General features: G+C 36.3%; 1 protein-coding gene across 4 annotated transcripts in view; it reads left to right on the forward strand.

Moving 5' to 3' along the window:
* Wun (wunen) overlaps positions 1-17,771 on the forward strand; it is a 68,143-nt gene that overhangs the window by 21,937 nt on the left and 28,435 nt on the right. For all 4 annotated transcript variants that reach the window (XM_076813872.1, XM_076813871.1, XM_076813870.1 and 1 more), the window contains exons 2-4: positions 2,647-2,798; positions 13,204-13,308; positions 16,786-16,985. In XM_076813872.1, coding sequence (XP_076669987.1) covers positions 2,647-2,798; positions 13,204-13,308; positions 16,786-16,985 — 457 coding nt within the window. The remainder of the gene's footprint in view (positions 1-2,646; positions 2,799-13,203; positions 13,309-16,785; positions 16,986-17,771) is intronic.

Here is a 17,771-nt window from a genome sequence, read left to right on the forward strand (position 1 = left end):
CGCGGCCCGATTACGCGGATGACAGGGAGACACGCGATAACACGCGGCAATTATCGCTGATAACCCGTCGCATCGACGTATCGTTAGCGGGGTGTAGATTAATCACTGATGTAATTACCCGTCTTGGGGCGGTGGCAATTGAAACCACCCCGGGCCCCGCGGAATATTTAATACCTTCTAAAAGCTGGCTCGTAAAATCTTATCCCCCATCGTTTCAGCGAACCGACGCAGCCGCTGGTCTTCTCGGAAACAGTTAAAGCGGATGCCAATACCCTTGAAAGCGGCCTGTGCATTTCCACGCGCGCGTTTCTAAATATCAGTCGAGCCCCTGCAGCCCTCTCCCCGGCGCCATAAATCCGCGGCAGCGATTACCTCTGAATGATCGTCGAACTCCAACCAGTCCGTGAAATATATGCTGGGCGAGGCCCGGCCAGTCGCGCGAATAATAACGACCACGTTCGCGGTCTCGCAAATCGCCGCAGCCTGCCTCCGCCGCGCGTCGGGCCCGTTCCCGCGCAAAGCGAAGTCACAATTATCTTAATAGCTGACTCGCTCGGGCGACTCGCAGGTAGCCGGAGCGCGAGGATCGCGGGGACGTTCACGGGCGGGCCGGGTTACGGTCCCGCGCGCGCGAGATCCTCCGGAGGCGCGCGGCACGATCTGCCCTCGTGATTAGCGAGCTTCCCCGGTGGATGTCCACGTTAGATAAGACGAGGATCGACGGTGGCGGTCGCTGGTTATCGGGAACTCGTTACGATAAACACTGGCTGCGCTGATAATAGAGTGGTTGGCCAATTTTCGAATTATCAGGGTCCCCGCGGGGGTTGCCATGGAATGGCTGCACGGCGGAAGGAAACGTAACCAGCGATTACGTGCTGGAGGGTCCGAGTGTTGCGGAATAGAAAATTGTCGGTGATTTGGACATTTTTGCGATAAGGCTCGCTGCTATTTGTAATGATAGATACGTGGCTAGTGGAACTGGTTTCTGCAGCGCGCTAGTCCAATGGTTTTTGTTTCCTGCGGGGGAACTTTGGTAAGACGTAAATTCAGGTTCTTTTGAAACTTTGCGTAAAGTATACAATTTAGAATTGGTTTCGTAATGTGTAATAAATCAGTGATAAATTCCGCGGAGTTTTCGAAGTCGAATGAAACTGGTAGCTTTTATAAATAACAATTATTTATCGGACAATGGTGGAAATTGGACAATTTTGGACTTCCCTGGCAATGAAAGATTTTTTTAGAGGATATTTTTCTACAGGTCTTAGGCGCGTATTACACTAATTGCTGCGGCTGGCTGTTTCCCAATCACACACTTGCGGCGGTTGTTGCTAAAAGTTGGAAATATTTTTTTAATTAATGTTATTTAAGGAATCGGACGCAGGATAAATACAAAAGAGAAATCACATTGTGATTTTTATATAACTATTTTCACCGAACGATTTAAGGGGGTATACCCGTTTGAACCCTCGGAAAATGTATACATTTTGTGGATTTTTTTACAAGTCAACGGTTTGATGCAGATTTCCCGTTTTTTAACTATGTTTACATAGTATTATGAACTACTTATAAAAAAAGTTTCAGTTAAAAAACTATTGTTTTTCGGAAGTTACGGATACATGTCCGAAAGTCTCTCGATCTTAGACGGCTAAACGGTGGCCCTAAAAACTCGCGCTACGTTCAACCAATTTACTTCCAATTTTGCATGCAGAATCATAATAAGATTCCGCATCGTCCAACGAAGGCTTTTTTTATTTCGATTCCCCGTTTATTATTTATAAAGGAAAAAGGTGGATTTTACTCTTAGAAAAATTTAACTTTACCTTTGATCTCTCACCATTTCTTTATTTTTCAAAATTTTCAAAATCGCCTTCGTTGGACGATGTGGAATCTTATTATGATTCTGCATGCAAAATTTGAAGTAAATTGGTTGAACGTAGCGCGAGTTTTTAGGGCCACCGTTCAGCCGTCTAAAATCGAGAGACTTTCGGACATGTATCCGTAACTTCCGAAAAACAATAGTTTTTTAACTGAAACTTTTTTTATAAGTAGTTCATAATACTATGTAAACATAGTTAAAAAACGGGAAATCTGCATCGAACCGTTGACTTGTAAAAAAATCCACAAAATGTATACATTTTCCGAGGGTTCAAACGGGTATACCCCCTTAAGGTTTCAACTTCAGATCTATCTACCCCGCAACGTTTTCAAGAAATGTGCTTGTCACAACTTTAACTTCTCCAGCGCAGAATAACTGTTTTCTACCTTCAAGAGAATAAATCTTTCTTATTTACACAAAAATGTTTGGAGTAAAAGTTTGAGTTAATAAGCTGCATTTTATAACAGTTTTCTTGGACCAGAAAAGGTAATAGTCGTAAAATTACAGGTATTTCATAATTAATTGAAAATACGAACCGTTTCATTCGACCCCTGGCCGAAAGGCACAGCGAGGCGAAGCGCAAGTGCTCAGCAAATTTTTGAACGTCGATTTTTTCGAAAACGGAAGGTCGCGTGAAAAAAATTCATTCGAAATTGTCGACTTAATTTTGCTTGAGGAATCTATAAATCATTGTCGTACCTTGCTATACGTGTGTGCGGACTTAATTAGCAAGCACGCGTTGATTAATATGCGATCTTTTATCATTCCAGTGGGCATGGCCGTGCTGATGTTCTTCCTCCTCGGCAAGCCGTACAAACGTGGATTCTTCTGCAATGACGAGTCATTATATCACCCGTTTCACTCGTCGACGGTGACCAGCGCGATGCTGTACGTCATTGGTCTATTCCTTCCCATATGCACGGTGAGTCACCTGTTGCAATTCATGATCTCCCGGTAGGAAATGGAAAATCGTAATTTAGAAACAGTGGGTGGTCCTCCCACATCTCTTCAGCCGCTTTGCTTCTCACCTAGCTGTTCATTTCCTTTCGTTTGGTAAGCTTAAAAAATCAGCTATGCCAAATCTGAATATCTGCTGATTAAGGCAATGGTAGTTAAGTAGGTACCTTTTCTTTCAGAAGTTTCATTTCAGTTGAAATTCAGTTAGAAGCAGTTACGTTTCAATTCGTTGTACGGATTCAAAAATCATTCCTTTTGTTCGAGTTGCGTTGGAAATTATACCACCTCTGCATTAGGGTGGGCCGAAAAAATGAAATTTTCGAAATTCGAAATAGCCCAGTGCGGAAAAGTTGCCTCTGGGGAGCACAAATGAGGGCAAAAATTTTTTTTTGAAATCGGTCAATATTTGACCGGACACGAAAGGGGTCAAAGTTTTTAATTTTTGACCATGTTTCGCGACTTCTGTATATTTTCATGAAATTTGCATATTTCACAGATGAGCATCAGAAAATATTATTTAAGCACTTAAGCACGTGAAATAGTGTGTTATATATTGTCACGAAGCGGAGTATCTAAATGTTTCTATTTTGAGTCGTAACGCAGTTGTAGTGAAAGAGGAACATATTTCATTAATTCAAGTGCCGATTCAACACCCTGTTTGATCTGTGACACTTAATAACCATTTCTTATAGATTTTTGTGCGCTGAAAACGAATCCGCAAACCGTTTGTCGCCATCACCCCTCTGTTTTCGAGAAATTCGGTTTTGAAAAAAAAAATGTAAATTTTCAACTTTGGACATCTTTTGAGTTCAAACGGTAATAGTTATTCGGTTGCTTGTTCCGCTAAATTATTCTATGAACCCCTCTGAATACAACGATACAAGTTATTACTGCATTATGAATATTTAAGTATGTGTTCCCCAGACGCAACTTTTCCGCACTAGGCTGTTTCAAGTTTCGAAAATTTGATTTTTTCAGCCCACCCTACTCTGCATACCTCGTTCTTCTTGCGATAGTAAACAGATTTGAAGAATAGAATGTGCTACTTTCAATTTACACTAAAAGTATTTGAATTAATGAAAACCCCAACTACAGATTTAAAAGTCACCCCTCTTTTGAGGGTTGTTAATAATTAAACCGTCTCTGTACAGTTTTTCTTGCGACAGTAACCAGTTTGATCAGTGAAACGTATTATTTTCAATTCACAGCAAAAGTATCCCACTTAATAAAAACCCCAAATGCGGGTTCAAAAATCACCTCTTTTTCGAGTCGAGTAAATAATTAAACCGGCTGTGTATAATTTTTCTTGCGATAGTAAGAAGTTTGAAAAATGAAATGTATTATTTTCAAACCGCAGCAAAAGTGTGCGAATTAATAGAAAACCCTAAACCACCCCTGCAATGGCTTCCCTCGCGATAGTAACAACTCTAACAAGGGGAGGACACCACATGGTAGACGCCGATTTTGATGAGCCTTGGCACGATGGATCTGTGTTGAAAATAAGCAAATAGGTGTCCGAGCGTTTCTGCCAATAGACCTTAATAATAGAGATATTTACTTGTAAATTATTAAAAATTTCATAGTGGGGTTTTACTGGGTAAAAATCCCACACAACCCTGGCACCCCCGGGGGATTCCCCTCTGAAGGAGTCGGGGTGCCTTTTGAAGATTTCCCCAAGTTAAAAAAAAAATTATAAAAAAAAAAATAATTTATAAAAAAAAAATTTATAAAGTTTTTTTAACGTGGAGATATCATCAAAAGGCATCCCGACGCCTCCAGATGGGAATCTCCCGCGGGCGCCAGGATAGTGTGGGATTTTTACCCACTAAAACCCCACGGCCACTATGAAATTTTTAATATCTCAATTGGAACATTCCGCGGTGTTGGGCGACGCAGCGTCAACTTTCGACAATTTTTACAGGGCCAATTTTAAAATGTCCATATTTTTGAAAATTTGTCCATCAAGGGAAAGGATAGAACTATATTCTCCTTTTTTTTAGATTTTTAAAATCGCACTCGATGTTAAAAACCTGCATTTGTTTAAAATAATTGCACAAAAATGGTTAAAAATTTTTTTTTCTTAAACTGAAATAATTTTTTCTTAAAATTTCAATGTCTTCTCTATAAGCACCGTAAAGCTCATCTCCATCCGTTTACTACTTCCATAGCTACAATGTATTGAAAAAAAGTTAGCACTAAACTTCAGAGAGCTGTAAAATCGTCATTTTTCAAAATTTTGAAAAATCCTTTGAGGTATGTTTAAATATCACTAAAGACTACAACATACTCAAATTTCAGCAATCTACGAAAACTTACTCCGAAATCTGTCCGAGTTCGCATGGACCGTCCCAATAGAGATATTAAAAATTTCATAGTGGCCGTGGGGTTTTAGCGGGTAAAAATCCCACACTACCCTGGCGCCCTCGGGGGATTCCCCTCTGGAGGAGTCGGGATGCCTTTTGAAGATTTCCCCAAGTTAAAAAAAAATTATAAAAAAAAATAATTTATAAGAAAAAAAATTATAAAGTTTATTTTAACGTGGAGACATCTTCAAAAGGTATCCCGACGCCTCCAGAAGGGAATTTCCCGCGGGCGCCAGGATAGTGTGGGATTTTTACTTACTAAAACCCCACGGCCACTATGAAATTGTTAATATCTCTATTATTAAGGCTTATTGGCTGAAACGCTCGGACACCCATTTACTTATTTTCAACACAGATCCATCGTGGCAAGGCTCATCAAAATCGGTGTCTACCGCATGGCGTCCTCCCCTTGTAAGCCGTGTAATGTACCCACTATTCTCAAGCTACAACAGAAGCATCTCACTTAATGGAAAGCCGGAACAAAGGCACAAGCGACTACACGCGTTCTGTTGCTCAACAAACAGCTCCTCGTCTTCAGATTTGTTACGGGCGTCAGCCTGGGCGCGCCTACAAGCGCGAGTGTGTTCTGTGTAGTCGCAGGAAGAAACAAAAAACTTGCTATCTTTTTATCTAATTTCCTGACGACACCGCGCAGCAGCTGGCCTTTTATCTGGTTTTTGCTTGTCTAAGCAGATAAAATCCCGGCGCGTCCAATATATCACTAGATGCTCTTGACTGTCCGCTCCTGTCGGGAGGACGTCAGGGAAGGTAATCCGGCTGAACGTATAGGAGGATGTACGCACATCTGGGGCGGCGAGGAACGAAAGAAGAGCATTCGTTAAGTTTCGGTGGTCGTGGGAATCGATTTACGGTATCTGGAAGTGGTGCACGTGCACGGCGCGAGTATTTTTGCCGAGCACGAGGGCAGAAGAGACTGCATCCTCTATTTGCATCCTTGGAAACTGCACTCCGACTGGGTCGGACCGAAAGGTCGTTAGCCACTAAAGGAAACTCAGCACACGTACGCATCCACGTACGTGTGCTTACACAGGGTGGGCGAGGTGGGTTTAAACCCTTACACAGGTTGATTCCTTCTTCAAAAGTACAGCAAAAAAAAAAATGTAGAATAAACTTTCTTCATACGACCCTCGCTTTTCGAGAATATCGAGTGTTGAAAATTTTGCTGCTCATCTTTTACCTGATCGTAGTCTTACTTTCAGGGGTTATGCCTAGTCAGGCGGTCGAAAAGAAGCGAATATTTGTGAATTTTTTTTGAAGAAGCGGAAGCGTATATTTTTACAGGACTTTCTGCGTTTAAAAGAGCAACTTTTAAAGAACATTTGGTAATTTTTTCGTGGAAAAATATTTACGTTTATAATAAAATAACAAGCGACATCCAAGAAGCATTTTTAAAAATTTGCTTTCGCGGTGAGCATTGCCATTCGGAACCAGATTATATAAATCAGAAAACAAAAAAGATTTCGGTAGTATATTAATGTATCCTCAGGTTGACGGAGAGAATTTTCCGAAATATTAAGTTAAAACAAAATGGCGGCTATTTAAAGTTGAAATCCTGATTTTTTCGCGGGATTTTTGCAGGAAAAAATCAGGATTTCAACTTTAAATAGCCGCCATTTTGTTCTAAATTAATATTTCGGAAAATTCTCTCCGTCAACCTGAGGATACATTAATATACTAACGAAATCTTTTTCGTTTCTTGATTTTAGATAATCTGGTTCCGAATGGCAATGCTCACCGCAAAACCAAATTTTTAAAAATGCTTCTTGGATGTCGCTTGTTATTTTATTATAAACATAAATATTTTTTTACAAAAAAATTACCAAACGTTCTTTAAAAGTTGCTCTTTTAAGCGCAAAAACTTCTGTAAAAATATGCGCTTCCTCTTCTTCAAAAAAAAATCACAAATATTCGCCTCTTTTCGACCGCCTGACTAAGCACAACCCCTTAACACAGCTTCATAGATAATTCGGTAGATATTCCTACACCGCATTTCTGCCTCCACCGATTCACTTCTAAGTACACACGTCCACCCACACCCAGAACCACGTGGCCCATCCTTCCTCAAAGAGCCTCTCCAGCGTGATCCAATCACAACCCTTTTTTTTTTCATCTTTCGAAAGGTCAGTGGAACAGCATTCACTGCTTGGCTGTCAGGGTGAAAGAGCCTACGCGGGCCTCGCATTATCCCCGCGGCAAAGGCGCGCGTCTGAGCGAATTTCCGTTTTGAAACCGGACCCTGTGAAGCCAGCTCTTCAAACGTCAGACCCTATTTTGCTTTTGCCCGCTTGCCACCCCCCTGTGCAGCACGATGTTCGAATTAACGCTGTCACCGCTAGCAAAAGGAGGCCCGGGACGGAGGTGTACGCCGGCATTCCTCGCGGAACGGAATCGCGTGGCCGCGCGCGTTACGCCACGCTGCGATAGAAGTCGGGCCACCACTTCGAAAGATAATCACGGCACAAAGGGATTCTATTATAACGTAATGAGAAAGATTAAAGGGTGTCGTGTTTCAGCCTCTTCGAGCAGCTCCTTGCGGCAAAGCGAATGCTACAACCCGCAATGTAAGGACGTAAGTCCGCGCTATATTTTCGGGCGGGTAGTTTGTAGCTGGCGCTCGGATTGCACACTCTCAAGGTGGTTAATTGGACAATTAACTTCTGCACCTTGAGATTCGCGGGGCGCGGTGGGAGAGTTGGGTAATAAATTCTCACCGCGTAATTGGATTCCCTGTTTAGCAAAGCGCTCGGCAGGACGGCACTTTTCAGTCGAATCAAAGGGGCTTTATTAAGTTTTGCGGCGGTGAAGATGGCGGCTTAGTAATAGCGCAAGGGTAAGCTGATAGCACCGGTCACCTATAGTGCGGTCCGCTTTGCCTGGGGTATTAACTTTTAATTGATAACGCTGCTTGGGTGTCTTTTTTCGTTTTGCTGGGTGAATCGAGAATGGATTAGGTGTACGAGTATTTGAGGCTTGTTGAGGGGAAACGCCACTGTGACGGCCGGAAAAGTAAGCTAGTTTTAAGAATTTTTTTCAGGAATAATTTACGGTTTTCATAGAAAAATTTTATTATCTACTTTTAGTGCGCTGTCTTAAGAGACTATACAAAAAAAATAAATTGGAAAATGTCCATAAATTTTAATATATTAATTAATCTTCTAGATCCCCCCACGCGAGCTGGTCGAAGGTGTAACTATGGAACAGCAGGTCCGAAATCAAATTTGATTTTTTTTTTATAAAGTATATGAGTTTAGTTTCCGTTGTACGTACTGATTTGTTAAACAAATTATTTTTGTAAAAATGGTGCGCTTTAGAAGGAAAGTTTCGAAAATCCGCGAATAAGATGGACAGTTTTTCGAGTGCATTTCAAAGAATTTGCTATCAATCAAAGAATCCGTACGTACAACGGCAACTACACTCATATAGTTTATAAAAAAAAAATGAAATTCGATTTCGGACCTGCTGGTCCATAGTTACACCTTCGAACAGCTCGCGTGAGGGGGTCTAAAAGATTAATTAACATATTAAAATTTATGGATGTTTTTCTATTTATTTTTTTTGTGTAGTCTCTTAAGACAGTGTACTAAAGGTAGGTAATACAATTTTTCTATGAAAACTGTAAATTATTCCTGAAAAAAATCTTAAAGAATGGCTTACTTTTCCGGCCGTCACAGTGGTGTTCCCCCTTAACTTCTTCGGGGATATTGACACGAATAATTTGTAAGTCGTTTTGGATGTTTTGGAAATTTTAAAATACCTTTTGCTTGTTTCAAATTTAAACAATTTGTGATTTGTACGGGTAATTCCATAATACTGATGGGGGCTAATAATAATGGACGCGAAACTTTGAATTTACTTGGAAAACAGTTCAAACATAGAAAAGTAAAAAGGTGTAGGTATTAAAGTTCATTTCGATTATTTACTTTACCTGCGCGAGAAGAAAATACTTCGAGTTCACGAGAAGAGTTATTTAGCTCGTGAGCAAGAAGAATGTTTTTTTTTGTAATGCTAAGAGTAATTGTCGTGATTACCTTAACAAGATTATGGTAAGGGGCTGTGGTTCTTTGTCTGCCGGTGAAAATCGAATGTCACTCGATCTGTTCGCGAAAGTGCATAGTGGCACTTGAAATAATAAGCGGGCCCTTGTTAGCAGCGATCCCTCTTCAGGCATCCGTTCGTTCAGGGGAATCTCGTCTGAAGTCGTCGTCGTGTTTGCCCTCTTCATCGGCGTCAAACCGTTCCATTCGTGCACGAATATCCTACCTGTAGCTTCTCAGGAATCCGAGAAGGGTTCACCGCACCCCCGAGGCTCGTAATTTCTTCAGAACCGAGCTTCAGCTCCCCCTCTCATCGGGCTGAAGAAAACCGAGATGGCTACGAGTCGTCCAGGTTTATAGGAAATTGATATTTTAATTATACTCGTTTCTTTGGTGGAGGTTTATGGAACGAGAATCGAAACTATTGGGGTAGCTTGATTCATTGAAATTCTAGGGTAAAGGACCCAATCACTGACACCTAACCAGTTGTTGTCACCTTAAGCTATTTTACTTAAAATAACGAATAAATAAACTATAGTATATTATATATAGTATTACTTAAAATAACAAATAAATAAACTATAGTATATAATATATACTGTTACTTAAAATAACAAATAAATAAACTATAGTATATAATCTATACTATTACTTAAAATAACAAATAAATAAACTATAGTGTATAATCTATACTATTACTTAAAATAACAAATAAATAAACTATAGTATATAATCTATACTATTACTTAAAATAACATATAAATAAACTATAGTATATAATCTATACTATTAGTTAAAATAACAAATAAATAAACTATAGTATATAATCTATACTATTACTTAAAATAACAAATAAATAAACAATAGTATATAATCTATACTATTGCTTAAAATAACAAATAAATAAACTATAGTATATAATCTATACTACTACTTAAAATAACAAATAAATAAACTATAATATATAATTTATATAGGTTGAATTACATAATTCTTTTTATGTATGACTTTACAACATTTATTTATTCGTTAGTTTAAGTAAAATAGCTTGAGGTGACAGTAATTGGTTAGGTGTCAGTAATTGGGTCCTTTACCCTATTTAGTCAAGATGGTCGTAATGTATTCTTGTGCATGTGTAAATATTGAGGCAGGTAAAAAGATTTCGGTGTCCAGTTGTTGTGGTTTGGATTATTGGGAATCACGTATTTCGGTTTGTAAGACTGCAGCCCCTCTTTTGAATGTAGTATCTTATTTAAAAACACTTTTCAATGCTTAAATAACACTTTTCAATAACACTAAATTATTATACGAAAAAGAAAAAGACTTTTTATAAAAATTAATATTTTCTGTGTTTCTTCTTAATGAAGAGTAACTTGAATTACAAATATTTTCCCACAACGCGTTTTACTTTCCTTGCAAGGTGTTTTAAACCACGTTGTCCCAATTAGAATAAATAATATAACACAGTGTGAAAAAATCCAAACACTGATACAGCAAATTACTATTCGCAACGTTGCAACATAATAGTGTATACCTAACAAACTGTGCATAAAATGTTGACGTCGAATTCGATAATTCATTTTGAAAAATGAACCTGATTTCTGACGAAATTGATTATTTAAATAGTAAGTATATTATCTTATTCGACTAACAGGTACTTTCGAATACTCCTAGGTCAGTTTACTCGAACGAGCAACTACTTTTCCTCTGAATTATTTCGTCATTTGCTTACTAATCAAACGATCTTTCATTTTATTTTATATTTGAACAAGTGGCTCCCGAAATAATCTCTCAAATAATTTCTGAATAGATGATTTGAAACAGTTATCTAAAATAAAAAATCATTTTGAAACGATCCATTTAATTTACACACTAAATAAGCTAACTTTTTCTAAATTATTTTTTAAATAGATATAATAAAGTAACTCAACCGTTTTGCCCAAATCTGGCTAATACATACACAGAGGCGGATTAAGATCGGTTGAGGCCCAAAATAAAATATTGGGTCCCTTACAAAAAAAGGGAAAGACAGGAAAAATAAAATCACGTTAACCATACTTTTAAACACATAAACAGATTATGTACTCATAATGTTTTAATTTCAATAAAACTCGAATAAAGCATATGTATAACATAATTAATAATACAATTATAATCACAAAGTTTTGAACTAATAGTTGAACATACGAAAAAGTATGGTTATAATTAATGATACTATAGTATAATAAACTAATAATTAGACATTTAAACAGCAAAAATTATAGAACTTTACTTAAAATTAAAATTACAAAAGTGAAAAATTTAAATAAATTTTTCTCTTGCTTTTTGTTTCGCAAACTTATTAACTATCTCGTCACAATCAATAATTTTAAGTAACTCGCTCTTTATATATAAAATAGCCATATTATTTAATCTTTCCTTCGACATTGAGTTTCTTAGACAATATTTTATTCTTTCTAGACAATAAAAGGAACGTCCCCCCAATGCGTTTGAAATTGGCATGGTTAACAAAATTTTCAAAATAATTTCCACATTTGGAAAACTTCCTTTCATATCTACTGCTTTTTTTATATATATTAATTGATTGCTTAAAATATGAAATCAAATTTGGTGTCATTAAAAAAAATTAAAAAGTTGGTTTTTGTGTGTCTTTTATCCAAAATTGATTTACGAAGTTCCTAAATATCCAAACTTGAACTAATCCCATTGCACCCATGATTTGAAATATCTTTAAAGCTTTTTATCCCCCGACCACGAAATTACCCTTGGGGATAATAAAACAGTGTTGCGCGACGGTCGTAAAACTTGTCTACCTACCGCACGATAACCGAACGTGGCGGTGCCCATAAATAAATGAATTGTTCAAAGATACACGAGACTTGTCTCTCCCTATAAGCGGCCGTTTCCCTTGGCGGAGAAGAAAGGGTCGCTCGAAGCAGGTAAAAACGGGCCGAACCTGCCGTTGTATTTCATTCACCCGTACCTCTCGGTCGTATCACCTGGCGACCTTTATCTGGAATCTGGCCGGTTAACCCACTTTTGTTGAGGCCGTGACAGATCGGTCGACGCTGCAGGAGAGATTACTGGCCTCTGAGCCTCTCGAGAATTTCGGAGTCGTCGCTTCTTCTCGTGGCTTCGACCGTGGATTACAGGGAAGGTGTTCTTCGACGCGTTGCCTTCGATTAATCCGTGAAAAGGAAGCACCTCGCGGGGATCTGCGATACCCCGAGTTGGATACATGTTAGTAACTGACTGGTTACAGCATCCCGAGATCCTGGGGGTTCCTTTATTTTCTGGGGAGGGGTATTTCATTTTCTTTTGTTCCTCCATCGCTCAATGTTGGTATGTCGTTGTGTTGGAGTTGATTTGATTTGAAAGAAAAAAATATAGAGTGTGATAAATGTATAGGCTTTGGTGAAAACTTGGAAAGGGTTCATGAAGGACTTGAAAGAAAAAGTTACAATTCTGCTCCAAGATATTTCTTTATGGAGAAAGACTTGTTCAGTTCAATTTATTTATCAAAGCTATAGGTCCACCGACAATGTAATTATACTAGAAATAAGAAAAACCTGGGTTTTTTTATTTCAGGAAAGAATTTGAGCCACCATTACAATCGCAAATTCGCAACTCCGGAGTCCTAACGAACGTGTTGCTATATCTCCATTTCTACCGAACACTTTGTAACGAAAAAATTAATTTGTATTGCTTGAATGTGGACTAAAATACCCTGAAAGTTTGGAAAAGATCCGTGCGACAGTTTCTTAGAAAAAAATTCCCAAGGATCAACTTATTTCTAGCGTCCTAAATAGGGTTTCCCCCTTAATTACGCGTTGATATTAAAGAGATCATCGTTTCACGATTTTTCTATTAAATAAAACTATTAAATAATGAAGAATCGAAGGAACCTGTTGCAACTTAACTCTATAACTCAGTCGTAAAAATTCTGTTGCAGATGATCGCTGGCGAATACATTCACTCGAGGTACTCCAAGTCGGAATCGACGAAGATATTATTCGGTTACAATATACCTCCATGGATATGGAACGCATACGACAAGGTAGGTTTCGAAGAAATCTTTCTAGTTTACGAGAAAACGGATTAAGCCTTCGCATTCTCCCTGTTTCATTTGGCTTTGGTTTCGAAAGAACGATGATCCTAAAAAAGCATCACGGAAGCAGAAAAAGCTTGTGACTACGGCCAACAGAACATTTCACCACCTGCTCTTAACACTTTTCTTCCCTTTATATGAGTTTACTAGCAGATATACGAAGCACGCGCTTCCTGTCAATATTTAAAGCACACTTTTTGTTTACGTTATATAAATATGTTAGAAGTGTCGACCATTTGGACGAAGGCTTGATCTGATTTTTATTGAACTTGGAATGAAATTGATTTGAATACGATAATGATACGCCATCGCGATTCGAAGGTAAAATTTTTATTAATTGTATAGGAATGTTTTTATTTGATGAAAATAAGTACAGTTAATTAAGTGGAGTTCGTTCATCCCATAGGTAACATATTTAATCAATTTTTACATTACTGTAAATGTTGATTAATGCAGTCTAGGTAATACAATTCAGATATTCAATATTTATATAATATGCAATAATAATTATAGTGTAATTCAAATTATAATTATATAATATGTAATATAATATATATATTATATATAATATAATATATAATATATAATATATAATATATAATATAATATATAATATATAATATAATATATAATATATATGTTATATTATATATTATATAATTATAATTTGAATTATACTATAATTATTATATATATATAATTCAGATATTCAATATTAAATTCGATATTTATTATATGTAATCTAATTACAATTTACAAAGTACGATTAAACTGTAATTGTGTAATTGATAAAACCAAATGGTCAACTACCTAAATTAACAATTACAGAGAATAATGTGTAATTAATTATACAATTACAGTTTAATCGTAATTTGTAAATTGTAATTAGATTATACATTTTGCCCAACTCTGTACCCAGGTTAAGCATTTCTTTGCTAGATGATGCTCACTAATAGGGTAAAGGCAGGTAATATGGAACATCTGATTTCAAAAGCATGTCAAAAGTAGGGGAATTTGTTTTTTTTAAATAAAACTAACATGAGGAGACGAAGGAACTAATACATAATCATATTTCCATCGTCGAATGTAAAAAAATCCAATTGTTTTGTAATTATAGTAAAAAAACTGAAAAGAGTGAAAATTGAGCGTTCGAAAAAATGAGTCCTAATATGAAACACCTAGAAATTTGTAAAGAAAACTAAAAAAATCTTTACTTTTTTTACTAAAAATTTATTAAGTAGAAAATACAAATAAATAAATATACATCATTTTTGGATTTTATTCCTGCTTTTTACGTCTACTATGTGGTGGATAATTTTGTGAGCAACCTATTTTTCATTGTAATTAATAATACCGTTACAAGTACGACACAGCCACGAAAATAAATTGAGAATTGTTGCAAAGTCAATGTCTTATTACGTACAATTAATTCGAACAATAAATCTTCATAGTTCGTTGGCTGAGTAGCAACTTCCCTCTGTCGAACTATTTATCGTTGTCCGATTGGATCATCGACATCTGACAATTTAAATTTATGACTCCGTATAGGGTGATCCAGGGGGGAAGTGCAGATACTTTGCCAGTGCATTCTAAAGCTAATTTGCAGAGCAGAATATCGTCGACAGATTTCTGATTAATTAAAGAATAACGAACGACAGCTTCCACGTGGCTATTTATTAATATTAAAATCATTCATGGTGCAATCTGGGAAAGGTGATTCTCTGAAAAAGATACGTGGAAGATATAAAACGAAAATCCTTTGGAGGAGCCTCGATTTTCGAGAAAACTGTTTTAGAAAACACTATAAAAAGTATACACAAATTTGACTGTAGAATAAATCTACTGTTTTATAGATTTCTATTTTGAGTCCGCAACTAAAATGTACAAGATTAATTAGAAGGATACTGTACCTACCGTTGATTATGAATTATTTCTATACATTATGTATTAACATGTTTCACATTTACAACCAGATTCTTCAAATGGTAGTTTAATACAAAGAATTTGTATATTGAATATACTTTAAAAATCGAATCTCGCGAAACTGAAGGTTCTTATGTAACGTCTTATTTTTAATTATTGTTTATTTATCCCTTCCAAAGTAATATTTAATTTTCGTGGAATAACGAGTTGAGCATGTGGAAAATAATAAAACGACATCCTTACGGGCAATCAGGAACGATAAATGTGAATCCACAAGTTGCAAGAGATCATTGGCACATTAAGTTGAGAGATCAATGAAAGGGGTCAGACTATAAACTTAATTAGTGTTAATTGTTGTAGTGCAGAGGGTTAGACAAGCCTTTCTTCGCAATATGGTTAGCTGCCAACGCAGTCATTCTTTCAAATTTTTTCTACCATGCCTTGCCATTTCATTAGAGCAACGATTGAATATATTCGAGTTCTCAAGAATCTACAAGAAAATATCCAGAGGTGATAAAATATCTTTTGATCATGGTAGCTGTATTTTCCCTGAATGTTTTCCAGAACTGATAGAAAAATAAATCTGTTGAATCCAAGAGAACTGATAAACTGTTCATATAGCGAGGCTTGGACAAGAATTATTTGAAGAACAAAATAGAAAATAATATTTGAAATAATAAATTGAATATTTGAATTACTTTGCTATTTCTATTCTAAACATAACTTAGAAAATGCACCTTGCTTTGTACAAATGAATCATTTCAAAATAATCTCTTACTTCAGTTAACTGTTTTCAATAAAATAGCATTGAATTCAAATAACGACCGAGCCTGAAAAGAAGTTATGCAAAAGGAATATGAAAGAATCCAAGCATGTAAATCATTATGTGTCATAGATTAAGATTTTTAGGGCACAGGTAAGAATTTTTGTAATTATATTTCGCCTCGTTCTCGAGATTACCAGTGTAGTAGTTTTCCCTTTGCCCGCAGTAAAAGTCACAACGTTCAGAGTTAAAAAATTAAAAAAATTAAAAAAAACCGACTGCTTAAAAAAACATTAAAAAAATTAATTTTTAATTTCATTTTTTTATTAATTTAATTTTTTTAATGTTTTTTTATTAATCTAATTTTTTAATGTTTTTTAAGCAGTCGGGTTTTTTAATTTTTTAAATTTTTATTTAATTTTTTTTAATGTTTTTTTATTTTTTTTATATCCTATAACATTTGGAACGTCAAGACAATTCTAAAGACACCTCATTTGTCCAAATGGGTGTATCCATACAGACTCTAGAGAAAAAAAGAGAGACGCTCGTCACGTTCCTCTTCTGTTGTTTCGCTCTCATATTTTTAGAGTATTTAAAATTGCTTTTTAGTCTAGGGATTAGGATTTTTTTTTTTTTGTGGGAATGTAATCTCTTCGAACGAGGCTCTTCATATAATTGCGATAGAACTTCACTCACAGGTAAGTTCCTTTAATCGTTGAATTATTTTCTTGGCGCTTCAGGTGGGAATCTTTGGTTTCGGAGCTGCCACCACCGTTCTAATCACGGATATCGCCAAGTACACGATTGGGCGTTTGAGGCCACATTTCATGACTCTCTGCAGGCCTAACGTTAATTGCAGCCTAATCGAGAATCATCACAGATACATCGAGGATTACGTCTGCACTGAGAACACCTCAGCGAGGTTCCTGAAGGAAATCAGGTAAATGCTGGATCGATCTTAATAGATACACTGCTGGAAATATTTATTGCATCACTCTGGAGTTTACCTATCGCGCAGAATTTTCGTAGCAATGCGAGAAAATGATTCGTATCCAACTTGTCTTGACCGAGATTAGGGATTGCTTAATTACCGACTTTTTCAATTACCGGTAATTCGGTAAAATTTTTAATCAATTTTTAATCAAAACGAATAATTTACCGGTATTTTTTTAAGGTATTGAAAATATAAGAGTAAACATTACAAAAAAAAGCTGTTTTTGAACTCTAATCGAGCATTATAAAAAATATATGGAAATAAAACTATTCTGAACATAAAATATAAAACGATATAACACAAAATAGATATATTTGTATAACTATTGACGATATTTATTAATATGGATCGTCACCACGAAAACAATGAAAAGAATCTTAACTTACATACGTAATTAAATATTTTTTATTTAACAATTCTTTTTATCAAATAAGCACGCAAAAACATACCTAATTCGTCTAAACTTTGGTCTCCTGATCGCTACCTAATTTTTGTACAAAATAATCCAGCCACGGATAAAGCGCTCTCAGATTCTACACTTGTTGGCCGGGTAGGCATTGAGAAATCATATGCCATTCATAGCAGAGTTGGGCAAAATGTAATCTAATTACAATTTACAAATTACGATTAAACTGTAATTGTGTAATTAATTACACATTATTCTCTGTAATTGTTAATTTAGGTAGTTGACCATTTGGTTTTGTCAATTATCTAAATGAACGATTACTGAAA

The sequence above is a fragment of the Andrena cerasifolii genome, chromosome 6, assembly GCF_050908995.1.
Source record: "Andrena cerasifolii isolate SP2316 chromosome 6, iyAndCera1_principal, whole genome shotgun sequence".
Classification (NCBI taxonomy): domain Eukaryota; kingdom Metazoa; phylum Arthropoda; class Insecta; order Hymenoptera; family Andrenidae; genus Andrena; species Andrena cerasifolii.